This window comes from Onychostoma macrolepis, chromosome 03 (genome assembly GCF_012432095.1).
Source record: "Onychostoma macrolepis isolate SWU-2019 chromosome 03, ASM1243209v1, whole genome shotgun sequence".
NCBI classification, from domain to species: Eukaryota; Metazoa; Chordata; class Actinopteri; order Cypriniformes; family Cyprinidae; genus Onychostoma; species Onychostoma macrolepis.
Window position 1 is genome coordinate 46,726,902 of NC_081157.1, and position 26,606 is coordinate 46,753,507.

The 26,606-nt window shown below is 38.3% G+C and overlaps 1 protein-coding gene across 2 annotated transcripts; it reads left to right on the top strand.

Annotated features, from left to right (window-relative positions):
* The first annotated feature begins 8 nt into the window (after positions 1-8).
* Positions 9-24,830, top strand: LOC131536370 (E3 ubiquitin-protein ligase TRIM39-like). Of its 2 annotated transcripts, XM_058769255.1 has the most exons (8): positions 9-648; positions 782-877; positions 4,454-4,684; positions 4,767-4,789; positions 4,870-4,988; positions 5,229-5,349; positions 14,593-14,693; positions 24,695-24,830. In XM_058769255.1, exons 1-8 carry the CDS (start codon positions 259-261, stop codon positions 24,721-24,723), a joined length of 1,110 nt encoding a protein of 369 aa, XP_058625238.1. In that variant the 5' UTR covers positions 9-258; the 3' UTR covers positions 24,724-24,830. The 2 variants fall into 2 exon arrangements, with proteins under 2 accessions (XP_058625238.1, XP_058625237.1); XM_058769254.1 differs by lacking the exons at positions 14,593-14,693; positions 24,695-24,830 and having other exon boundaries at positions 5,229-8,225.
* The last annotated feature ends 1,776 nt before the right edge of the window (positions 24,831-26,606 follow it).

Here is a 26,606-nt window from a genome sequence, read left to right on the forward strand (position 1 = left end):
TACTTACCAGGAAGAAACTCATTATTTCTCTTTTCAAACTCACTCTCCTGTTGGATGGATCCAGCCGTTTTAAGATTTTTTTAGAAGTGTATTTTTGAACAGTCATTCTCGTGAGTCGTGATTAATTTAAAAAAAAAAAAACATCCTTCATAAAATGAAAGCGAAGTTTAGATTGCTTGAGCTCATTTCGGTGATTTCTGAAGCCATCATTCAGAAAGTGAAAGTAAAGTTTAGATTTCTGGAGCTCACACGGTGAAGATGGATTCACCAGCCGAATATGATTATAGTTGTCCCGTGTGTCGTGAGGTTTTCAGTGCTCCTGTTATTTTAGAGTGTAGTCACAGTGTCTGTAAAGAGTGTCTTCAGCAGTTCTGGAGAATCAAGAAAATTCGGGAGTGTCCTGTCTGCAGGAGACTGTCAAGACATGAACCTACGTGTAATCTTGCGTTAAAAAACTTGTGTGAGTCGTTCCTGGAGAGAAATGAGAACCTTTCCTCAGAATCCGAGGAGCTCTGCAGTTTGCACGGTGAGAAACTCAAGCTCTTCTGCCTGGAGGACAAACAGCCTGCGTGTTTAGTGTGCTTTACTTCACAGACACACGTTAATCACACGTTCAGACCCATCGATGAAGTGGCTTCATCACATAAGGTAGGAGATGAAAATCTGAGGATTAAAATTTATAAGTTCTATAAACAACGTATGTCTCTGTACCCCTTTGCTAATATGCCATGGACATCTTGGATGAATCTCTGTTGTCTTGGATTTTTACTTTCAATTCTAGGATGAGCTCAATACAGCACTGATATCCTTACAAGAGAAACTTCAACACAAAGAAAACATTAAAGGTGAATTTGATAGACTAGTTCAACACATCAAGGTGAGGACTGATTCTTTTGAAATTTAATTTGACTGAATTGGTTGCCTCAAATATTTATATTTTCCTTTGGAAAACAAAATTATTCAATGCATGTTTTTATTTAGTAGTAGCTATAACGGTGGAAATTGTATATGGACATTTAGGATGTAGTTTACTCTTTAAAATATGTGGGAAAACATTTAGAAATATGCATTTAAATCTAATATTCGTCCTTCTCAGGGTCACAGCAATTATTGTAACTAGGGTGACGTGTCCCTTTTAAAAATGATTCATATTAAACATTTCTGTTCACATTTGAAACTGAAACTTTGGATAGCTGGTTGCTTCTGCAGTAGGTGGGACTAACATGCAAGCGGAAATCCCATTAGCAAGTGCCCACTTTTCACACAAATAATTTTAGTCAAGGGCAGACAACGTGATTAATATTCATGAGCAGTTGACAATATAAATCTATCTGAGAAGATGTGAGCAAAAAGAGAAGATCTTTGACTGCTGTAAACTAATGTAATCTAGTGTTGTTAAATAGATTAAAAAATAGATTTAAGTATCTTTGTTTTTTTTTTTTTTTATCTTGATAATTATTGTTAGGCTTTTTTCACAGAGACACTGAAAGACCAATGACATCTCAAGCACCACAACCCAGTAATTCAGTTTAATTTGAAATTCTGCGTTTTCATTCAGACATGGTTTTAGTTCTAACGTTCAGAAAATAAATTAAAATACTTTATTGACTAACACACGTTCAGCTGTTATGCTTCCAAGTATTAAATACATCTTCTTAAGGCTGGAATATACAACACAAATTTTAAAATACACTTTCCAACTTTAAATACTCACAAAGTTGGTTAGAGAGCCGGACTTATAACCTAAAGGTTGTGGGTTCAAGTCTCATTCCTGGCAGGTGTGTGTGTTCACTACTCACTGCTGTGTGTGTGCACTTGGGTGGGTTAAATGCGGAGTATAAATTCTGACCATACTTACCATACTTGGCCACGTCACATCACTTTCATCATGCTATTTTCTGTGGAATCGGTCAACTGAATGGAAAAAGTACCTGAACACTAAGAAAGGGAGGTGCAAAAGAGTATGGAAAGCCAAGACACCAGCTGAAATCTATCAGTGATTAGAAAGCAATGCTGCCCCTTGTCGGGGGAAATTAATATTAGCTGCTTCAGTCCCAACACCTACAGTATCAGGATGATGAAAATGAAACAAGGGTGGACATTTCAGCAAGACAATGATCCCAAACACAGCCAAGGAAACTCTCGATTGGTTTCAGAGAAAGAAAATAAAGCTGCTAGAATGGCCAGCCAATCGCCTGACTTGAATCCAATAGAAAATAAGAACTAAAAATCAGAATTCATAGAAGAGACCCACAGAACCTTCAAGATTTGAAGACTCTGTGGAAGAATGCGCCAAAATCACACCTGAGCAAAGCATGCGACTAGTTTCTCCAACAGGAGGTGTCTTGAAGCTATCATTACCAACAAAGGCTTTTGTACAAAGTATTAAATAAATACTTTTTAACCTGTCATTCCATTCTATTACACATAACATAATTTATTAACTTATTTGTATTGTTTTATTTGTATGAATGGATTACTTGGGTTGTTACCGACATCTGGTGAAAATTTCATGACAACAGCACCTTTAGAGCAGTGGCGTAGCCAGAATTTTAATTTTGGGGGGGTCCATCTTAAAATGAGGGGGCTGCTCTATATTACATGTAGGCTGTAATGCAAATATTAAATGTGCGCATTTTCAAGTGTTTGTGCGGCATGTGGAAGCTGAATAGCAGCGCACATGGTTTATACCTTATACTCGCGTCCGCACAAACACGCAGCTCAAGTTACTGCCAGAGGAATACTCGGACTGATTTAATTAAATTTTTAATATTATTTTGTTTATTGTTTCATTATATTTATTGTGATTAACCTCATGTTCTTGTTCACAGTATAATGACATTCAGTCGTTGCACGCAGTCACAGAGAATATAACTCGATTAAGATAATCAAACTTATTTTTAATGATCGTCTATGGGCTAGAAATATTTCTTTATTTAAATCATAAAGTCAGCAAATGAAAAATATTTAATACAACAAGTTTGCCCTAAACCTTTAATTTAATCCTTCTATACAGCCTTCAGTCATAAATAATCCCAGACATTAACATACTGTTGGCCCAGATCCGGCCCGTGTGAAATCCATGCGGGCCAGATGTGGGCCGGATCTGGGCCGACACTGCTTGCTGTCTGGGATGTTTTAAGCTTTGGCTAATTCTAATGCTTTTTAATGTGATATGTTGATTGTATAGTTTTCTTGCTGTTCTGTAATGAAATAAGGTGATCAGACAGTGAAGAATTGCCTATACACATACAGTATGGCTCACGCGCTTCTGTTTAAGTTACGAAATGCGCATTGGGATATCTTGACAACATATTCCTTGGTTTCATAACACTCATATTAATTGTTGTAAACTGAGATTGGTGTCTTTAGAAGACGTATCTGTGCTGAATTCTACATAAATAATCCACAACAATGCCGTGCTATGGGCACAGCCATTGATAGAGGCTGCAGCGGAAGTTCAGTGGACGTTCTCGAGTGCACTCATTCAATCCCACAATGCACCGCAAAAACGAGTGTACAACTGATGTACATTCAACGGCTAGAGAATCCCCATAATGCACTGTGAGAGTCGTGCGCCGAATGAATTCCCGCGTCTCGCCAGAAGATGGCGCCTGCAGCTGAATCATCCATTCATTTATTTTAGAAGCGCTCGTCCAAGACGTAATACAGCATAATACAACACAGGTACAAATTAATTGTAAATTGACTATTAGGGTTTATACATAATTTCCGTGACAGAGTTCAAGATAAATCCTTCAATCTTACTACCGGAGCTGCCCGTTCAAATGATTATTAAACAGCAAGCAAATATGCAAAAGCGGCAGTCCTTCCAGTGCACTCAGTGTCCGAATTCACTCACTCGTTTTCATTCACTCCTTCAAGTGAACTGTATGAGTGGACTAATGTAGGGAATAGTGAATGAGGGTGTAGGGGGCGATTTCGGATACAGCCATTAACTTTTCACGGGTCTAGGTTGCTTAGCAACGCCACAGGAGCGCAAACATAGCGCACAAGCTACAGAGCGCTTTGAAAGAAGGAGAAAGCGACGCGCCTAGTGTTTTCCACGCGTTTTTAGGTGCGACATGTGAACAGCCCCGCGCTACTATTTGAATCTTCTGCTTTTCGAAGTGTGATAAAAGCTTAAAAAATTTTTTTTTAAGCAATCAGAAATCTGAGGGCCGGACATGTAAATGAGGGGGCCTAGGCCCCCTCGTGGCTATGCCACTGCTTTAGAGATATATTTACTGTGAAAAATGGTCACGTGTTCAATACTTATTTTACCCGCTGTATGAGTATTTTAACCTACAGTGACAGAACATCTACTGCTAGGTACTAGTACTTCAGAAGGTTAAGTTTGTCGTTACCTAACCCACATTTACTCACGCACTCTTCATGCTCCAGAATAAGTTGTGTCTTTGAGATGATTGAACTGAATGTGTTTTGATTTCAGTCTCAAGCTGAGCACACTGAGCGTCAGATTAAACAGCAGTTTGAGAAGCTTCATCAGTTTCTCAGAGATGAAGAAGAAGCTACAATCACTGCACTGAGGGAGGAAGAGGAGCAGAAGAAGCAGATGATGAAGGAGAAGCTGGAGGAGATCAACAGACACATCTCAGCTCTTTCACACACAATCAAAGACATGGAGGAGATGATGAAAACCAGTGACGTCTGCTTTCTAAAGGTCTGATTTCAGATCATGGATTAATTGATTGATTGATTGATTGATTGAGTTGTTGATGATAAATTGTGTGTTTGTTCTGCAGAAGTTTTCGGTCACAATGGAAAGGTGAGTGATCTGCTGGTGTCTCCGGTCTCTCTGCTTCTGATCCAAAGCCACTGCAGTTCTGATCCTGAATGTTCTTCCAGAGTCGATATATCACAGCCGGATCCACAGATGCCTTCTGGTGCTTTGATTCATGTGCCACGTTACTTGGGCAACCTGTCCTTCAGAGTCTGGAAGAAGATGCAGGACATTGTCCACAACAGTGAGTCTGGAAAAGATCTGCGCTATTATACATACACTGGAAATGATGCATAGGGGAATATTTATAGAATTTAGCATTATGTGTGAATAATTAGGTGAGCTACTACAGTTACAGTTACATTGATACAGCAGATCATTTTTGTCAGTATCAGTTTCTGTTTACATGGGATGCAAATAGGGTTCACTCTTGATCATTATGTGAACTTAATAATAAAAGCACCTGTTGATTGTGTCTCATCAGCTCCTGTGATTCTGGATCCAAACACAGCTCAGCCACATCTCATCCTGTCTGATGATCTGACCAGTCTGAGATGGAGCTTGATCAGTCAACCATTTCCTGATAATCCAGAGAGATTTGATGAGTATGCCTGTGTTTTGGGTTCAGAGGGTTTTAACTCAGGAACACACAGCTGGGATGTGGAGGTTAAAGAGAGTTTGTACTGGAGTCTTGGAGTAACTACAGCATCAAATCAAAGGAAGGGACCTATTTTCTTTAACACTGAGGTCTGGTGGGTGCAGTATGGACTGGATGAGCGGTTTGGTTTTTCTGTTAAACAGAGGCTGGACAGGGTGAGACTTGATCTGGACTATGACGGAGGAACACTGTCATTCTCTGATTCTATAACTAACACACATCTACACACATTCACAACCACCTTCACTGACACTGTCTTTCCATTCTTCTGGTGTAATGATTTGAAAATTGTACCAGTTAATTGAATAGTCTGACAGAAGTATAATAGAAGAGTTGTGATTCCCCAACAAAGGGACCAAACTGTAACATTAAATGAGAGGCCCGAGCGGGCTCCAAGAAATCTGGTCTCCCACAGACAACTATCAACTTTTATTCTCCTTTTGGGGTTGGTCAAAAGGTTTGGCAACACGTTCCTCAAAGAGAGTCTATTGGGGGAAATCTAACACCAGATGCTAGTGATGTCTGATTCTTGAAAAAATTGTTCTTTTGAGCAAATATGCAGTGAGAAACTGGTTGAACTGATTTACAAAATCAAACCTTAGTCCCGAGGAAATGATGCAAGGTGCACAGCCACAGCGGCACATAAGACCTGGATGAGCTGGTTCAAGTAACTGTCAAAGTTTTCCCAGGCAACGCTAGGAACCAGCAGACCGGTTACTGAAACAAAGAACTGGTTAGAATCTGTTGATATTTTCAGAGGATTACAGAGGAATTGCTGTCTGTTGTGTCTAGTATTGTCAAAAGTATTGGTACTTCAGTACCAAGTCACTTCTGACATTTTAAAAGTTCAGTACCCACCAATAGGCGGATTCTTTTAAACACCCCTGTGCAGTCAGTATTTTTGTGAGCACTCTGTGAAAACAATCCAGTTTTCCTATTTACGAGTTGTTTGAAGCATTGAACATTGTAGCCAATCATGGACATGTCTGTTGAGCGTGTGAACGCAAGTTTTTGTTCTACACACTGGTGTATCCTTTCATTATTTCATTAAAGTATAAACACAATAAAATGAATTGCACAGTGAAGGCTTATTATAATAGAACTTTTCGCAAGAGTGCAGAACTTACTTCTGCCCAAAATTGTAGCGATTGACAGCTTCAGTGATTATAAAGGTAGTGCTCTTTATAACCTATTCACAATTTGAATAAAATGTATTTTTCATGCTAAGTACACACTGCGAAGTTTCAGGAGAGACAAACGTATTTAATTGTGAGATTGAATCCAAAACTGCAATGACTAAATGTGACAAAACAGGACTTTTTTAGGGCTTTCGCCCTAGCACTTTTGTTGTGTACCTGGATTTGTTTGGGATAATGTGAACACTGTTTTCTGGACTTAGGTGTCCGCCTGCAAACTGTAACCATGTCCACCAAAAAGGATGGTCTGGGGTATGGTTAATGTGAACTCCGGTACGGATCACATCTGAAGTGAACACAATAATACTAGGTCAATGAAATGAGCTGCTATTAATGACGTATAAACTGTTCAAACTGTATTTGTGTGTTTACTCACTTGCTTTCCTGATAAGCCTAATAGATGTACTGTGAGCAAAGATAATTTATCTTATTTTTGGTTTAAGAAATTTATTCTCGCATTCTTTTGAACCCTTTGCATTACATTATGCATGTGCCGTTCTGTATTGGCACTTTGGAGACTAAACTTTCAAAATCCATAGTACAAAAATGAAGTGTCCGTTCATTTTGCCATCTTCAGCATAGTTGTTACCTAGCAACAGGGAAAAACAGCTGTTACTCTGATGTAATCAGATCAATCGAATCAATCGAATTTTGTCCAGGAAATCAAAACCAAGTGTAAAATAACCCTAATTGTAGTGTTTCTTTGTTCTTTATTATATTACTAGCTTTTCTTTGGACTTATTCTTTTTTTTTTTTTTTTTTTTACTTCATTTAAAAATATTTGAAAGTTACATGCTGTTTTAGTAGATTATTTTATTTAGTGTATTATTTAATATATATATATTTTTATTTTTTAATAAATAAAATAGTTAAATATAGTTTAAGTGAAGTGGTGCAGGTACGGTCACAAAACCTGGAAGATAATTTGCCATGGGTTCCCTCAAGTTTTTCCAATGTTTTTTTTGTTTTTTGTTTTTTCAATTCATGAGTGAAATAAGGGCTGTGATAAACGTAGATTGACAATGCATAGACATTTTGTTCTACAGTGTTATACAATAAATACAATATGCATAAATTGAAAAACTCCATTATAAAACCCCATAGAAAAAATCTTTAGGGAACCCATGGTGAATTATTCTTCCAGGTTTTGATGTCATCAATGCACCATAGTTTTTGCTATGGTACCAAAATTGGCACCAATAATCTGTAGTGTTAGTGCTGACTACTGAAATTTTGGTACTGAATAAAAAAAAAACCCTGCAGATATTTGTTTCTGTGCATTTTATGGCATGTTACTAATACAACTTATTACTAACATATTAATTTTTCAGTTGCAATTATATTCCTTCATTAGAAGTATTTTGATAATGAAGAAATCTAAAATAAATTTCATCAATTTATCAATGACAACATTGTGCCTGCATTGTGACCCAGTGTGCTTGCTACAAGCCTGGCTGAGACACAGTTCTTTCTTTTTATTGGCGTACTAGTACGTACTTAAATCGTACTAGTCAGTGCATTACTGCCATCTACTGATAACTTGGATCAGAAACATTCTCTTTTACTTTCTCTACATCTGTATCCCTCCTTTTCCCCTGCCATATTAGAACAAATCCACCGAACAGCACTGCATGTTCAGCTTGGAAATGAACAAGTTCTACACTACATTTACATTTAGTCATTTAGCAGACGCTTTTATCCAAAGCAACTTACAAATGAGGACAATGGAAGCAATCAAAATCAACAGAAGAGCAATGATATGCAAGTGCTATAACATGTTTTTTTTTTTTTTTTAATAAAACATATAATAAATAAAAAGAAAACGGATAGAATAGAAAAAGAATAGAGCAAACAAGTGTTAGAGGCCTTTTTGTTTTTGGTAACTGTATAATAAATAAAAAGAAAACAAATAGATAGAATACAAAAAGATTAGAAAAGCTAGAGTTAGTATTTTTTTTACAGAATAGAATTAGAATAGAGAGTGCTAGAGTTAGTGGGTCAAATAAAGGTGGAAGAGATGTGTTTTTAGCCGATTCTTGAAGATGGCTAAGGACTCAGCTACTCTGATTGAGTTGGGCAGGTCATTTCACCAGGAGGGAACATTTAATTTAAAAGTCCCTGAAAGTGATTTTGTGCCTCTTTGCGATGGCACCATAAAGCGACGTTCACTTGCAGAACGTAAGATTCTAGAGGGCACATAAGTCTAAAGTAATGAATTTAGGTAATGGGATGCAGAGCCAGTGGTGGTTTTGTAGGCAAACATTAATGCCTTGAATTTAATGCGAGCAGCTATTGGTAGCCAGGGCAAATTGATAAACAGAGGTGTGACATGCATTCTTTCAAATGTTTTTGAAGGAGTTATGGTTGATGTGCCTAACTGGATGGTGAAATTGTGATGAAACGATGGGTTTGCTGGAACCACAAGCAGTTCTGTCTTGGCAAGGTTGAGCATTGTGATAGTATGTGATGGTCCTTCATCCAGCAAGAAATGTCTGTTAGACAAGCTGAGATGCGAGCAGGATGGAATGAGAGGTAGAGTTGAGTGTCATCACCATAGCAATGATATAAAAAGCCATGTTTCTAAATGACAGAACCTAGTGATGCCATGTAGACAGAGAAGAGAAGTGGTCTAAGAACTAAGCCCTGAGGCACCCCAGTAGCTAGATGTTGCGACTTTGATGCCTCACCTCTCCAACATACCTTGAAGGACCTATCTGTGAAGTAAGATTCAAACCACTGGAGTGTGATTCCTTAGATGCCCTTTACTAATAGGGTTGACAGGAGGATCTGGTGGTTAACCGTGTCAAAAGCAGCGGACAGATCCAGCAAGATAAGTATTGAAGATTTGGAATCCGCTCTTGCAAGTCTTAGGGCTTCAACAACTGAGAGCAAGGCAGTCTCGGTTGAATGTCCATTTCTGAAACCAGACTGGTTGCTATCGAGGAGGTTGTTCTGTGTGAGAAAGGCAGAGACTTGGTTGAACACAGCTCGTTCAAGTGTTTTAGCAATGAAAAGAAGGGAAACTGGTCTGTAGTTCTCTAAAAGAGAAGGGTTAAGGGTGCGTTTCTTAAGTAGTGGGGTTATACGAGCCTGTCTAAATGCTGAGGGAAAAACACCAGTGTGAAGGGATGTGTTAATGATGTAAGTGAACGCAGGAGAAATGGCTTGAAGGAGATGAGATGGAATAGGATCAAGCGGACAAGTAGGATGATTAGAAAGGATGAGTTTGGAGACTTCTGCCTCAGAGAGTAAAGAGAAGGATGTGAATAAGTGTATATTTGCTGGTAAGATGTGCTTGACAGATTGTGGTGTGGAAAATTGTGCACTGATGGTTTTAATTTTATTAATGAAGAACGTGGCAAAGTCGTCAGCTGTTAGAGTTGATAAAGGAGGGGGAGGAGGAGGGCAAAGGAGCAAGGAAAATGTTTTAAAGAGCATTCAAGAGTTTTTGCAAATTGTTAATTTTGTTATGATAGTATGTCCTTTTAGCAGTGGAGACATTAGCAGAGAAGGAAGAGAGGAGTGACTGATACACATTAAGGTCAGTAGGATTTTTTGATTTGCGCCACACTCTTTCAGCACTAGTGGCTCTTACAAGTTGCTAGACCGGTTACTGAAATTAACTGGTTCAAAATAAACAAATTAAACAAGGCAATTAAAAGTCAGCATTACGGTCATGGCCCATTTAAATAGAACTGAATGAGCTGGTTAAAAGCTGTCAAAATTTTCAAAGGATTACCAGTCTGACGAATGAGTTGCTGTTATTATGCACAAGCCTGATGTGTAATGTAAGTTTCAGAAATGTAATGTACGTTTAAAATTGTGATTTTAAGCTGTCAAGCGCAATTCAACATTGTCATTTTGTCTCTCACAACATAGCCAACTCAATGTCAACAAACTTTCAAAAAGTGGCCATTCAACTGCATTACTGTCAGTAACTGAAGCCCTGTCAATTGCGAAAGCTGATTCCAAATCATCAGTTCTCATTCTGTTGGATCTATCTGCCACTTTTGACACTGTGAATCATCAGATTCCTCTATCCACCCTCTCATCACTGGGCATCACAGGGATTCTACTTCACTGGTTTGAATCCTTGCCTGGGGAGGGGAGGTATTGAATTAGGGGTTTGAATTAGCCGTTGATGGGTATTTCCTTGTTTGTTTGTTGTTGCTCCGTGGATTGTTTGTGTTCCCTTGCTCTCTCATGAGAGTTCTAATGGTATGTACCAGGGAATCCACGTGATGTCAACTAAATCAGCTGATCTACGGAAAATCAATAACGGAATCCTGTGAAAAAATATCGGCATCCTTGGTAAATATGATCAAAGAAATCTGTGAAAATGAATCTGCTTTGTTAATCCTTTTGATCTTTTATTTAAAAAAATTTACTAAAAAATCTAACCTTTCATTGGATAATAAGAATTTAAAATGGGGGAAATATCATTATGAAATAAATGTTTTTTTCTCAAATACACGTTGGACACAATTATTGGCACCCCTAGAAATTCTTATGAGTAAAATATCTCTGAAGTATATTCCCATTCATATTCACAATTTTGAGCACTCCAGGGTGATTATGAACATGAAATTATCCAGCCATGGCTTCCTGTTTCACAGAAATATAAATAGGAGGGAAAACAAAGCCCAAATTCCCTTATTCATCCATCACAATGAGAAAAAAAAACAAATAATATATTTCTGATGAGCAGAAAAAGATAACTGAGCTTCACAAATTAGTGAAGTGGCTTTAAGAAAAGAGCTAGAACAGTGAAAATTCCCATTTCCGCCATCAGGGCAATAATTAAGAATTTCCGATCAATATAAAATGTTACGAAACTGCCTGGAAGAGGATGTGTGTCTTAATCGTTCTAATGCACGGTGAGAAGGAGAGTTTGAGTGGCTAAAGACCACAGCTGGAGAATTGCAGAAAATAGTTGAGTCTCGGGATCAGAAAACCTTAAAAAATTGTCAAACAGCACCTACATCACCACATGTTGTTTGGGAGGGTTTCAAGAAAATTCTCCTCGCTCATCCAAAAACAAACTCCAGCATACTCAGTTATCAGACACGACTGGAACTTCAAATGGGACTGGCTTCTATGGTCAGATGAAACTAAAAAATGAGCTTTTTAGCAGCAAACACTCAAGATGGGTTTGGTGAACACAGGGATAAAAAGTACCTCATGTGTACAATGAAATATACTGCTGTATTTTTGATGTTGTGGGCCTATATTTCTGCTGGAGGTCCTGGACATCTTGTTTAGACACATGGCATCATGGATTCTATACCAACAGATAAAAAAATCAACAAGTGACTGACTCTGTTAGAAATCTTATAATGGGCCATGTTTGGATCTTCCAACCATACAATAATATGGAAACCACAAAAATCACAAACCTCAAAAACAACACAAAAATGGGTCACTGAGCACAAAACCAAGCTTCTGCTGGCCATTCCAGTCCTCTGACCTGAACCCTATAGAAAATGAGTGGAGTGAACTGAAGAGAAGAAGCACCAACATGGAGCTGGGAATCTAAAGGGTCTGGAGTGATTCTGGATGAAGGAATGGTCTCTGATCTCTTGTCAGGTGTTCTCTAACCTCATCAGGCATTATAGGAGAACATTTAGAGCTGTTAAACTGGCAAATGGAGGTTTCAAAAAGTATTGAATAAAAGGGTGCCGTTAATTGTGGCCAATGTGTATTAGAGAAAAACATTTATTTCATAACGATATTTCCCCCCATTTTAAATTCTTATTATCCAATGAAAGGTTAGATTTTTGTGAATTTTTAAAATAAAAGATCAAAAGGATTAACAATGCAGATTAATTTTCACAGGCTTTTTTGATCATATTTACCAAGGGTGCCGATATTTTTGGCCATGACTGTATAAAATTAATGTGACCCTGTTCACTGTGCATGTAGGTGGTGTACTTCACAGCTACATTTCCTTATGTGATGTTGCTGGTGTTGCTGATTCGTGGGTTGACTCTCCCTGGAGCTCTGCAGGGGGTTGTGTTTTACCTGTACCCTGAACCATCCCTTCTCACTGACTCACAGGTAACCAGTGTTGGGGCAACGCTTTACATACAGGGCCTAATGATTAGAGAGTCGGACTTGTAACCCAATGTTTGTGGGATCAATTCCCAGTAAATGTACAGTACTCTCTTCCACCTTCAATACCCACGACTGAGGTGCCCTTGAGCAAGGCCTTGAGCACCAAACCCCCAAATGCTCCCCGGGCGCTGCAGCAAAAAATGGCTGTCACTGCTCTGGGTGTGTGTGTGCACTTGGATGGGAACAAATTCCAAGTATGGGTTAGTCATAGTTATCATACTTGGCTACATGCCACATCACTTTCACTTTGTATGTAATGCAAGTAATGTAATCAGATTACTTTTTCAAGTAACTATAGTAAAGTAACATATTACTTTTAAATTTACATGCTTATTCATTTCACTTTTGGTGGGCCCTTACAGTTGCCATATATATATATATATATGAAATGGGGGGAACAAATGATTTGATCCCCTACTGATTTTGCACGTTTGCCCACTGACAAAGAAATGATCAGATGGTAGGTTTATTTTTAAACTCTTAAAGGGTGTGCTCCTAATCTCAGCTTGTTACCTGTATAAAAGACACCTGTCCACAGAAGCAATCAATCAATCAGATTCCAAACTCTCCACCATGGCCAACACCAAAGAGCTGCCCAAGGATGTCAGGGACAAGATTGTAGACCTACACAAGGCTGGAATGAGCTACAAGATTTGGGCTTTGTTTTTTTATATATATATATAAAAAAACCTAGTATTATTATATTGCAATTAGAGTGCTCTGTGTGTGTAGGTTTGGATGGAAGCCAGAGCTCAGATTGTTTTCTCCTACAGTTTGTCTGTTGGCGCTCTCACTGTATTGAGCAGTTACAATCAATATAACAACAACTGCTACAGGTTAGTATTGATGCTTTTAATAAAATGAAAGAGTACCAAAGAATAGGCTAATGAATGAGTCAACAATTAAGAATGAATTATAAATAAACAAAGAACATGAGACAAAGAACATTGTGTACTATGAGGGATATTCTTGGGGGGAAAAAAAAGAAAAAAAAAAAGTGTGTACCGTTTCTTGTGATGCTCAGCCAGCAGATGCCAGACTAATGAGTTGGCTGTATGCGTATGTGTTTATATTATCTCTTATCTATCAGGGACTGCTTTTGGCTTTGTGTTCTGAACAGTGGCACCAGTTTGGTGGCTGGTTTTGCTGTGTTCTCAGTGCTGGGCTTCATGGCTCACGAACAGAGCGTCCCCATTGAGGAGGTGGCAGGGATGTATTCCAGCTGTTTGACAACTATGCCTGCAGTGGAACCTGTCTTGGGTGTGGAAACACCATGCTAGAAAACCCTTTAAAAATGAATTTCTGCATTTCACTTCTGCTCTAGCTTTTGTACTTATCCACATATACTTAAATCTTGGAGAGTTGTACTGCACATCCTCTTGTGACAAACTGCTTGTGATGTTCCTCATTTATAAATTGCTTTAGGATAAAAGCTCTTAAATGAAGCTAAACGTAGATCATTCTCTGTGGGAATCCTCTGTTATCCCTGTGGCAAGCACATGGTTCACCTGATTCTATAGAATTTGACATAACGCCAACTTTTCTGTAAGGGCAAGGTTACACAACAGCAGAGCAGCCATCGGCTCTCACATCCAATCCCTGCTGACAAAGGATGGCCAGAACCAGATTTAAATTTACTTTAAATAAATACATTTAATTTAAACAGGTCTACTAATAGGTTTCTTTCAGGCAAATAATGAACAGAATACAAACACATTGTAACAGTATAGGCCGGATGCTGAGGTAAGTGATAACCAGTTTGAGTTTATTCAACAAGATGAGGCAGACAGAGAAATGAACAGATGACCGGAGGGGAGTATGGAATCCTTGGAAAGTCACTGAGAGGGTGAGATAGATCGTAACTGCTTTCTCTTTCACAGGGCTGCTGGGGTGACGAGACGACGGAATCCACAGCGGTACACCGAGTCTAAGGACAGGAGATCTGGGAGGAGAGGAGAACACGAGGAAGCAGAGACAGGAGGTAGGTACAAACGGTAAGTATTAGTATTCAAAGGATATCTTTGGAGAGTAACTCTCAGGATATTGCATGAGTACGAAATCGGACAGTATGTGTGGCTGAAGTGAGGGCTTTTATACTGGGTGAGATGGCTGAGGTGATGAGGTGCAGGTGATCGTGATTAGTATTCGGGTGATGTGGATCGTTGTGATTGGTGGGGCGTGAGGCCTGACCGATCCGTGACACACATGAGGAACTAATGAGTAACTACCAAAACAAACTAGAAAATGAGAACAAAGAAAAAGAGAGAAAAATAATTAAAATCAGTTTCTTTATTGAGAAATTTAAAACAGAAAGCCCAAAAAGAAAACATAATGCTTCATGGCTTTCAGATATTACTAAAATTATAAAAACTTTTTCCTGATGCAAATACAGTCAGCTGATTATAAAAGTTGTTGATAAAATATAAAAAGATATAAAAATGTATTAATAAAAATGTAACATTTAATCAAATTAGTGAAGTAAAAGTGAAAACTAATGGAATGGATCTCTCTCCTGACTTACAAGTAGGGATGGATATCGTTTTAATGGAATTCCTAGTCTTACAATACTGCTTATCAATCTGGTGCTTCTTATTGGCTCTTAAAAAAAAAGAAAAAAAAAACTGGGTGGCTATATATTCTGAAATGTAAAAACCTACAGCAAAAAAACAGCATTTATCTATTTGTAAATGCACCAGTATGCACTCAGATTTTCTCCCAACTGTTGACATCCACTTAAATATATAGTTCACCCAAAAATGCAAATTCTGACATTAATTACTCACCCTCATGTCGTTCCAAATCTGTAAGACGTTCGTTCATCTTCGGAACACAAATTAAGATATTTTTTATGAAATCCGAGAGCTTTCTGACCCTCCATAGACAGCAACAGAACTACCACGATCAAGGCCCAGAAAGGGAGAAAGCACAATGATATAATTTAAAATAAAACATTTTGACATTGTTCTTTGGGGAGGAAGTCGGTCTTGAGTTCATCTGAATCTCACAGTTGAAACTGCTGGTTTTGAAGATGAACTATATTAACTGTGAAAAATTTAGATAGTGTTTCAGTCATATCACTTGTAATAGTTCGTTAGGACAGATTTAAACATATGATATTTTGTTGCTTGATGCAGTATTGTGTCCAATTTGGTAAGGACCCGGTGTGGTGACAAATCGAGTCCCCCCTCGAAATCCGGTCCCATTAGGACCCCAAGCGATCCCATTGGCTAAAATTACTTTTAATAGGTACTCTCTTTAGTGCCTGATTACAATTCCTACAAAATTATGTTATGATAAATGCTGTTTAAACAACGTTACAATGATAATTAATGTCTGTATTCGTTAGCTTATGTACTACCATAGCATACAAATACCTGATTAGCTGCATAGCTTATTTTATACAGGAATTTTCGCTTATCCTATATGTATTCACGATAAATTTTTTTATTATGTTAAATTAAGTGTTAAATGTCAGATGTTTTCTTTTAAAAATAAAATGATGAATAATGATTTTCATTTTTTCACTTAATAGGATATTATTATTTTATTTATTAATTAGCAGTTAATCAAGTGTAAGAAATTATATTTAATTTGTTTCATTATGCACTATTTTGTTCTCTTTTGCACTATATATAGTAAGCCATACGTTTTTACATTAATATCTTTATGTATTTATTTAGACAATGGGATCACTCGGGGTCCTAAGCGGACCCGATTTTAAGGAGGGACTCGATTTCTCGAAGACAAACATTGGAATGAATTCCAACAATAAAGTGTAATTGGATTGAATCATTGAATTGAAAAGTAATATTAAAGCTAACAAATGACTTTTTAGTTTTATTCAATTAACAGACCTTTGAAGTTTGGGCAAAAACTCGTGGAAGTGATGTGTTTTCGTGCATTTTATTTTTTCATATGGTGATTGTGAAACACGAAACACATCACTTACATGATTTTATGGTGAAATTTGTTATTTTTAATGTTAATCGGGTCAATTTTGATCAAGAACAATGCACTGTGACTTTAATTCAGCGTACGCGGCGCAGCAAAAATAGACTCGGCGCCGAAACTATCGCGGCACTGCCGCTTCTGCTCTGCTCCTGCTACGCGCTGCCGCGCCGCATCTGTGTGTGGTGTGAATGCTCTAATCTGTTAACATGGGCGCCGAAAAAAATATGCGCTGCTTACGCCCTGCTTACACGTGCAGTGTGAAACCGGCGTCATGTGTTTTCAGACGTCCTGGATGACAGAATCTTTTGTCGCAGTGTGAACACTTGTATGGTTTTTCTCCAGAGTGAATCCTCTCATGCATTTTTAAACAGTTGGCTGAAATAAAAGTCTTTCAAAGCACATACTCTCTCACACCGGTATGCATTTTTTGATGTCCTTTCAAATGTTCTAGACGTGAAAAACTCTTTCCACATAAAGAACATGAATGTGGCTTCTCCTTTGTATGAACGGGAAACTCTTTCCACACTGAGTGTAAGTGAACGACCTCTTGGCTCTTCTTTTCTTTAAATATTTCCATTTGGTTTGAGAGCAACTCAAAGATTTTTTTTCAGTTTTGACAAGACTTTTCTTCTCAACTTTACTTGGTTCTTCATTCTCTTCAATCAACTCTGAAATCAAAGTAAAAAATCAGACTCATTTTCAGTAACTGGTTTAAAAAAAGAGAGAGAGAAATGTGAAAGAACATAAAAATGAACCCTGATATAACGGTGGAAAGTCAAGGCTCGAAATTGCGACCATTTTGGTCGCATATGCTCCCATAATTTAATCTGTGCAACCTCAAAATATATCAGGTTCAATTGTTAAGGCCTTTAATCGTCAGGATGCTCACGCAGGGGTCTGCGATAATATCGTAATTGTTGTTTTAACGATGTGAGATTTGACATTATCGAGAATATTACAAAAACCAAACACAGAGTGTGCACGCATACATGACGTGATGAAGTCCAGTAGGTTAGACTAGTGCGCATGCGCATTTAGAGTGCTTTTTTTCACTGCATGATTCAGTCTATTAAAATGCACTACAGAATTCAAGATATGGGGGCTTTATATCATTTCATATCGTTAATATCACACGAAGAGTGCCGTTTTTTTCCTCCAAAAATCAACATGATTACAAATGTGATACTGATTGTATACAACAGTTCATTAAACAAGAAGTTAATATTAAGAGACTTCTCCGTGTTTCGTTCCTGGATAAATCAACCGCTTAAATGAATCGGTTCAATCGCAATGACTCACTTATTAACAGTAGCTACATTTACATGGACACCTTTTGCTTCCTTCGGAATGAATTCATTCTGATCGTCAAATCCAAACGTAGTGTTTACATGAACGCTAAATAAAGTGATCGGGTTGATGTGAGCTTTTATATGTCACAAGCTTCTGATCAGATTTAATCTTTTCACATGCGCACACTGCATGAATATACAGAGCTTCCCGCTGTTGTCGTGTATTGATTTAACAAGCACACTTGATGTTTATTTACTTCGGGTCCTAATTAGGTGACGACCAGCACATTAACTATTGTGCAGTGCTGCTTACATTAGAAAGCAGTAAAAGTGCCCCTTCCCGTGTCCAAAACCAGTCGTCTGTGGATGAGAGTCTTAAACAAGGACTGGTGCACTTCACACGGAGTGAAAGCAGAATTTTAGAATGATCGAAACTCATTTATGACACTTTATTCACCAGGAAGAGCAGGTCGTTACGCGTGTCATACGTCATTACGCTATTTTTACGTCACTGCACATGCGCAGTACTTTCCAGTTTCGGTTTTCAATCCGATCAAGTGTTTACATGTCCTCTCGTTCGGATTACAAAAGGAATAAACCACCCCTTACAATCCGATCAAAATTTTAATCAGATCTGGCAAATTCAATCCAATTGACGTGGTTACATGTGACTTTTATTCCGATTGTGCTTCTAGTCCAATTACGATTGGATTATTAGGGTCCATGTAAACACAGCTAGTGACTTGCTGCCACCTACTGGCGGTTTTAATTTCACATTTAAAGTATCTTTTCATTAAAAAAAAAATATTCATTTCAAATATCAGTATTCAACATTTTATGTTTACAGTATTCAAATTATATATGCATGTGTAACTGCAGGTTAAATGCATTCATGTCCTGCATTAAGCAGTGTGTAAATGCATCTAATGCCACTTCAGAAATTCAAAGATGAATTTTGTTCATACTGATTTCATTTGCTTGATAACAGCCCAAATGTCTTATTATTCTAATTGACTGATTAAATGTAAGAATTTGACTAAAATGATGATGCACACTTTTAGAAAAAAAATGGCTTAATTGTAAAAATCTATTTAAACTTATTGGAAAAGATTCATTTCTATCACTGCTGTGAACTGACCACCACAGAGAATATGAAGAATATCAAAGTCAGCAGTCCACGGTAGTCCTAAAGATCAGCACAATAACACACTCAGCAAAATATCTAATTATCGTTATCGGTAAAATCCTAGAAAATAGAGATATACTTTTTTGTCAATATCGCACACCCCTAGCTGCCAGCCGTTCCACGCAATTGGCAAAGCTGAATGTAAAATTTAAAACCGCATACACCATCTAACCCTCGCCAAAGAGGAGCTCTCTCTCTGTGTTTAACCAAACTCAGATTAATTTAGGTGGTTTATGATAGAAATCTGTCAGTGTTCTTTTCATTTACTCTCTTCTTCAGCAAAATTTTCCATGTAAAGATTGTGTTGCCTGTTCTCATTATTTAAAATGCAATTCATTTACACATCCACAAAAGGGTAAAATTTATAAAATTAAACAATTGATTGCATGTAAAACAACACGTGATATACAGTGGGTATGGAAAGTATTCAGACCCCCTTAAATTTTTCACTCTTTGTTATATTGCAGCCATTTGCTAAAATCATTTAAGTTCATTTTTTTCCTCATTAATGTACACACAGCACCCCATATTGACAGAAAAACACAGAATTGTTGACATTTTTGCAGATTTATTAAAAAAGAAAAACTGAAATATCACATGGTCCTAAGTATTCAGACCCTTTGCTCAGTATTTAGTAGAAGCACTCTTTTGATCTAATACAGCCATGAGTCTTTTTGGGAAAGATGCAACAAGTTTTTCACACCTGGATTTGGGGATCCTCTGCCATTCCTCCTTGCAGATCCTCTCCAGTTCTGTCAGGTCGGATGGTAAACGTTGGTGGACAGGCATTTTTAGGTCTCTCCAGAGATGCTCAATTGGGTTTAAGTCAGGGCTCTGGCTGGGCCATTCAAGAACAGTCACGGAGTTGTTGTGAAGCCACTCCTTCGTTATTTTAGCTGTGTGCTTAGGGTCATTGTCTTGTTGGAAGGTAAACCTTCGGCCCAGTCTGAGGTCCTGAGCACTCTGGAGAAGGTTTTCGTCCAGGATATCCCTGTACTTGGCCGCATTCATCTTTCCCTCGATTGCAACCAGTCGTCCTGTCCCTGCAGCTGAAAAACACCCCCACAGGTGCCTGGTTTTCTCCACACATACTGCTTAGAAATAAGGCCAAAAAGTTCTATCTTGGTCTCATCAGACCAGAGAATCTTATTCAGGTGTTTTTTAGCAAACTCCATGCGGGCTTTCATGTGTCTTGCACTGAGGAGAGGCTTCCGTCGGGCCACTCTGCCATAAAGCCCCGACTGGTGGAGGGCTGCAGTGATGGTTGACTTTCTACAACTTTCTCCCATCTCCCGACTGCATCTCTGGAGCTCAGCCACAGTGATCTTTGGGTTCTTCTTTACCTCTCTCACCAAGGCTCTTCTCCCCCGATAGCTCAGTTTGGCCGGACGGCCAGCTCTAGGAAGGGTTCTGGTCGTCCCAAACGTCTTCCATTTAAGGATTATGGAGGCCACTGTGCTCTTAGGAACCTTAAGTGCAGCAGAAATTTTTTTGTAACCTTGGCCAGATCTGTGCCTTGCCACAATTCTGTCTCTGAGCTCTTCAGGCAGTTCCTTTGACCTCATGATTCTCATTTGCTCTGACATGCACTGTGAGCTGTAAGGTCTTATATAGACAGGTGTGTGGCTTTCCTAATCAAGTCCAATCAGTATAATCAAACACAGCTGGACTCAAATGAAGGTGTAGAACCATCTCAAGGATGATCAGAAGAAATGGACAGCGCCTGAGTGTCTTTTTCAATAAATCTGCAAAAATGTCAACAATTCTGTGTTTTTCTGTCAATATGGGGTGCAGTGTGTACATTAATGAACAAAAAAAAAATGAACATAAATGATTTTAGCAAATGGTTGCAATATAACAAAGAGTAAAAAATTTAAGGGGGTCTGAATACTTTCCGTACCCACTGTACATAATTTTGTGTTCTTGCCCTTTACTGTATGTTGGTAAAACAAACCATGCATTGCGCACTAGAATTGTTGAACATATGAGTACTATCAGGAGACAGGATCACATTTCTCCGGTTTTTCATCATTTTGAGTCTGCAAAACATTCTTTTTCTGATTTCAAATTCCTGGGCATTGAGATGGTTCTTTTGCATAGGAGAGGAGGTAACCGTGATAGAAAATTGTTACAAAGAGAGGCTTTTTTGGATTTTTGAGTTGAAATCATTAACCCCAACAGGATTAAATGAAGAGATGGATCTTGCATGTTTTTTTGTAAAGGGAAATTGTTGGCATGACAATTATCCCTCATTGATGAAGATCAGCGGTCAACAATTTGCAACTGTGCCTATATAAGTGTGGTGTTGCTTTTTTGCCTCATGAGCACTGAAGAAAGCATGGGCTGAAACGTCTGTTTTTAATACACTTTGCACTTTTGTCACTTTTTCACTTTTGCATATGAAAAATAAAAAACTACATTTTTTGTAGACCATTTTTGGTCTGTTTTTGAATTTTTTCAGTGTGCGGACAAATTCAGCTACCTATTGGACTAAAAGCCTATAAAGGGTCATGAAACCCCAGACTACTTTTTCTGAGATTTTAGCAGAGGTGTTTGTGTTGCACATCATAGAAGACAATGTTAGCATCCGATCATTTTAACTGTTGGAGAAAACTAGTTAATTTTAAGCTTTTTTGTGCTATTTTTAAAACTGTGGCGAGAACTAACTAGTGCTGAAACGGGGGGTTTCATCACCCTTTAAATAAAGAAAAGGATTATGTCAAAATGATAATTGATTAATAAATGATTAGGCCTATAGTATTTTATCTGCTCCATAAATAATTCTAGATAACTTATCTGAATTGTTTAAATGTGTAGAATCCACATAAGCTTATCTTTCATCAAATGTATGCAAATTCGGTCCGTTTTTGGCCAGACAGAAACTGCACACAAGCTGAATGTAAATATAAGTCTACTCTCTGACACTAGGTAGCGCTAATGGAAAAGCTGAATTACAGCTGTTTCCCGTAAACTCTGTGGACAAAACAGTATTGCGATTAAGAACACTTCCTTTAGGTATTACATGGAGCGAAGATGAAAACAAAATGCCATCGAATCGTTTCTGAAGACAGTCAGAACCTTCAGAGGTACATTCATATAATTCATTCATTCATATATTCATTTGAAAGTGAAAGTGACGTGACGTGTCCAAGTATGGTTACCCATACTTGGAATTTGTGCTCTGCATTTAACCCGTCCAAAGTGCACACACACAGCAGTGAACACACACCCGGAGCATTTGTATAATTCCCTTAGCACTCTTTTAAATCCTCCCAGCTTTTCCACCTTATTTTCACTCAAAACAAAACTACTCTGTGTGCTGTGCACACGTGAGACTGTTACTTAAAACTGTGCTTTATGCTGGACAGTATTTATTTATCGTGAGTTGATCAAATCACGGTAGTCGAATACGGTTTTAATGATAATTTAAATATTAAATGGTAATACTAACCATGGGGAATTTTATCATGATTTATCTTCAAACCCGTAATCGTCACATCCCTACATGGTAGTTAGCTCCCTGTCACCTGACAGTGGAAAGCAGTGACTGGGTGATTGACAGCAATCTAAAATCTGCATTAAAGTTAAGAATGTAAAGATGAAATCTGTTAATATATAATTTGTTGTTTTGGTGCTCATTCATTTTTGGTGGGTGCTCCTAACTTTTTAAAGTTGGGAGGACTAGTGCTACCAAGTAAAAAAGTTAATATCGATCCCTGAAAGTATATAATTGTCATACACAATTCTGATCATTTTGGTGCAGTTTTATAAATTATATGTCCCTGAAACCTTCCAAGAATGAGACAAATTGATCTTTAAATTATTATTTTTTAAAACATTGCAGGAACAAATCCCTTGTTTCTAACTATTACATTTGCTCAACTACACAATTATCTAGCAAATTTAATGGGGAAAAAAAATCCCTTATTATTTGATGTTTTTGCAAAGCTGTGAATATTTTTTCCTATTACAACAGATCTAAATCTGCTTGATGCTTTATAACCTTCAGTCGCATTAATGAAGAATCAAGAATAAACACCAACCTCTTTGTTCTTCAGTGCGATTCATTCTGCAGGGTTCTGGATCTCTCATCTTCTCTCTGTTGTCTTTAATTCAATCTTTGCAGATTTTAGCGTTTTCTGGTGGTTTGATGCTCATCTTCACTTGTAGGCTGATGGAAATATTCCAGCATTTATTGGTGAAATCACTGATGGTGTGATTGTTGTGGGAGGAGCTTCGCTGAACATGAACTTCTGTGTGGAAGCAGCAAATTTGCCAAAATCAACAATAAATTACTGTTTTTTTTTTTTTTAAACTTTACACATTCAAGCATTTTTGTAAGTGAAGCAGATGTCTATATTACTATATTAAAAGTAACAGCATTGACACAAAAAAACACTTATATTTGAAATGCTCATTCAGTAACACTGCACTCGCATATGTGGTAATTCACACATTCTATACATTTGTCCTTTTGTAACTTTTTCCCATTTTCGTTAACAACTCCAGGTAAATAACTACACTAAAACACACAATACAATATCTAAATATAGTTTGGTTTCCTAATAACTGCATTCAAAGCACTAAAGTAATTAAATTAGGAACATGTAGTTTTATACAAGCAGAATTTGACAGTGATAAAATCTTTAAGCAGAAAGAGCAACACAATGGAAAATGTTAATGTTTGCAGTGTCTACATTATAAACCTGTTCATATTTATGTGACGATTTAAAATGTCCCACTATCTAGGCTCAATATGAAGTATTCAGCAGTATCTGTTTTTAATGTTATCTGTAAAGTAACTACAACATTTGATCTGCCTGAGATAAACATCAGAGAAATATGTTATAAAATCGCAGCAGCAAAACTTGATACCGGTTCTCATCCATTCCCCTTACAGATCACAATACATTCAGTAACAGTGACATTATCACTATAAACATAAAAACAATCATTCGCACGGACATACACTAAACACAAAACCGCTCGGGTCCGAATGAACATGTTTTCCACACATGCTTGTTGCCTGCTGTTCTAAGTGTTTAAGTCAACAAACACAAAAGCGCTGTACTCGATGAAAACAAGGCAGAAACGACCTCGTATTGTTGCATACTTTGTAAAGTGTGTTTCACAGCTGTTTTAAATATGAAAAATACTGATAACCGCTCACCTCAGAAGAACGGAGGGAGTCTTATGTATTATAAAAATAAAAAAGTTGCACATTCAGTCAGAGTTCATTTATGTCATAAAAATCAGTGCTCTATATATTTATTAGTGCACTGATTCTTACAACATAAAATGAATGCTGACTGAATGTGCAATTATTTTATAACACTCACCCCAAACACACACAAAACACTCACTCACATACATATGATATTTTAATGATATACACTGATCACAGTACCCTTGCACAGTAACTTGGTTGAGCAACTGCATCATTTCACTATGAATTGCTGGATAACTCTGTGTTTGTGAAAAATTATCTTTGTATCATTCTATATTAATGGAAAGATCACATTATGATTGTCAATGTTTGTTTGTCATGTTTTACAGCATTCTACACATTTTTGGTCCTAGCCTGATGCAGAACAGTTCTGCCGGGGTGAGGGGTTCCTGCTGCAGTTTCAACAGTAAAGAAAATGACTCGTTACAGTTCACTTGGAGGACCACAAGCCATGCAGTGGTGCCAGGAAGGTGGTGCTCAATTTTGTTGATGAACAAGGCCTGAATGTCAATACCATGTTACATGTATAATCTATCAAAGCAAGCAATCTCTATTTAGCATAACGTATGTATAGCCTACTGCATATGGAGAACTGTCAATCCTATCATTCAAATGTTAACAATTTATGATAAGTGGAACACATCTTTAGAAAATTAAATGACAATTATAAATTATAAAAATGTGTTGTGACTTTTACAACAAAATCTAAAGGACCTGGCCTACTGATGTGAAAGTGAATTCTGAGTTGTGGCTCATGAAACGTGAGGAAAATAGGCTTGTAATGAAAGAAGGTTGGCTTTACCGAAGCAGTAAAACCCCCTCTGGACAAGAAGTTTCCCAGCTGGTCCTGCCTGCGGAGTTCCGAGAAGAAGTGTGCAAGATGTTACATGATGACATGGGTCATTTGGGCGTTGAAAGAACCACAGATCTCATTAGAAGCAGGTTCTACTGGCTTAAAATGGCATGCGAGATAGAACAATACATTAAGAATTGTGGGAAGTGCATTACTCGCAAATCACCATGCAATAGAGCCGCTCCATTGCACCAAATTACCAGCCATGGACCGATGGATCTGGCCCCCATCTTTACACAGATCTTCAACATATCTCTGGAGCTGTGCGAAGTTCCCTGCTGCTTCAAACGCTCCACCATCATTCCCGTCCCCAAAAAGCCCAAAATCACTAGCCTTAATGACTACAGACCTGTCGCTCTCACGTCTGTGGTCATGAAGTCATTTGAGCGACTGGTCCTGGCCTACCTGAAGGACATCACTGGACCCTTGCTGGATCCTCTTCAGTTTGTCTACAGAGCAAACAGGTCTGTGGATGACGTTGTCAATATGGGACTGCATTACATCAACACCTTGACAAACCTGGGACCTACGCAAGGATCTCATTTGTAAACTTCAGCTCGGCCTTCAATACCATCATGCCTGACCTTCTCTCAGACAAACTCACACAGCTCTCTGTGCCCACCTCTATCTGTCAGTGGATCACCAGCTTCCTGACAGACAGGCAGCAGCTAGTGAGGCTGGGCAAACTCACATCCAGCACCCGCACCATCAGCACTGGCGCCCCTCAGGGATGTGTTCTCTCCCCACTGCTCTTCTCCCTCTACACAAATGACTGCATATCTAAAGACCCCTCTGTCAAGCTCCTGAAGTTTGCGGGTGACACTACAGTCATCGGCCTCATCAAGGATGGTGACGAGTCTGCTTACAGACAGGAGCTTGAGCAGCTGGCTGTCTGGTGCAGTCACAACAACTTGGAGCTCAACATGCTCAAAACAGTGGAGATGATCATGGACTTACATGGACTCCCCCCACTCACCATCATCAACAGCACTGTGACTGCAGTAGAGTCATTCAGGTTCCTGGGCACCACCATCTCTCAGGACCTGAAGTGGGACATTCACATTGACTCTATTGTGAAAAAGGCCCAGCAGAGGCTGTATTTATCAGGGTAGATACTATTTACTCTGCAATAGCCCGGATACAGACTCAGTACCCGAGTGCATTTATTGCTATCTTGGGGGATTTCAATCATATCAACTTGAACAAAAGTCTTTCCACCTTTACTCAGTTTGTGAACTGTCCCATCAGGGAGGGAAGAACAATAGACCTGCTGTATGCTAATATAAGGGATGCTTACTGCTCTTCCCCCCTCCCCCCATTGGGCAGGTCTGATCACAACCTGATTTACCTCTCCCCCTGCTATGTGCCTCTTGTAAATGTAGCGCTTT

Bases quoted from the DNA above. Each gene is read 5' to 3' on its own strand.
- LOC131536370 (XM_058769254.1), top strand. From the start codon at position 259: ATGGATTCACCAGCCGAATATGATTATAGTTGTCCCGTGTGTCGTGAG. The intron at 4,685-4,766 runs GTCTGATTTCAG...TTTGTTCTGCAG, and splicing joins GTGACGTCTGCTTTCTAAAG to AAGTTTTCGGTCACAATGGA. The intron at 4,989-5,228 runs GTGAGTCTGGAA...GTGTCTCATCAG, and splicing joins GCAGGACATTGTCCACAACA to CTCCTGTGATTCTGGATCCA.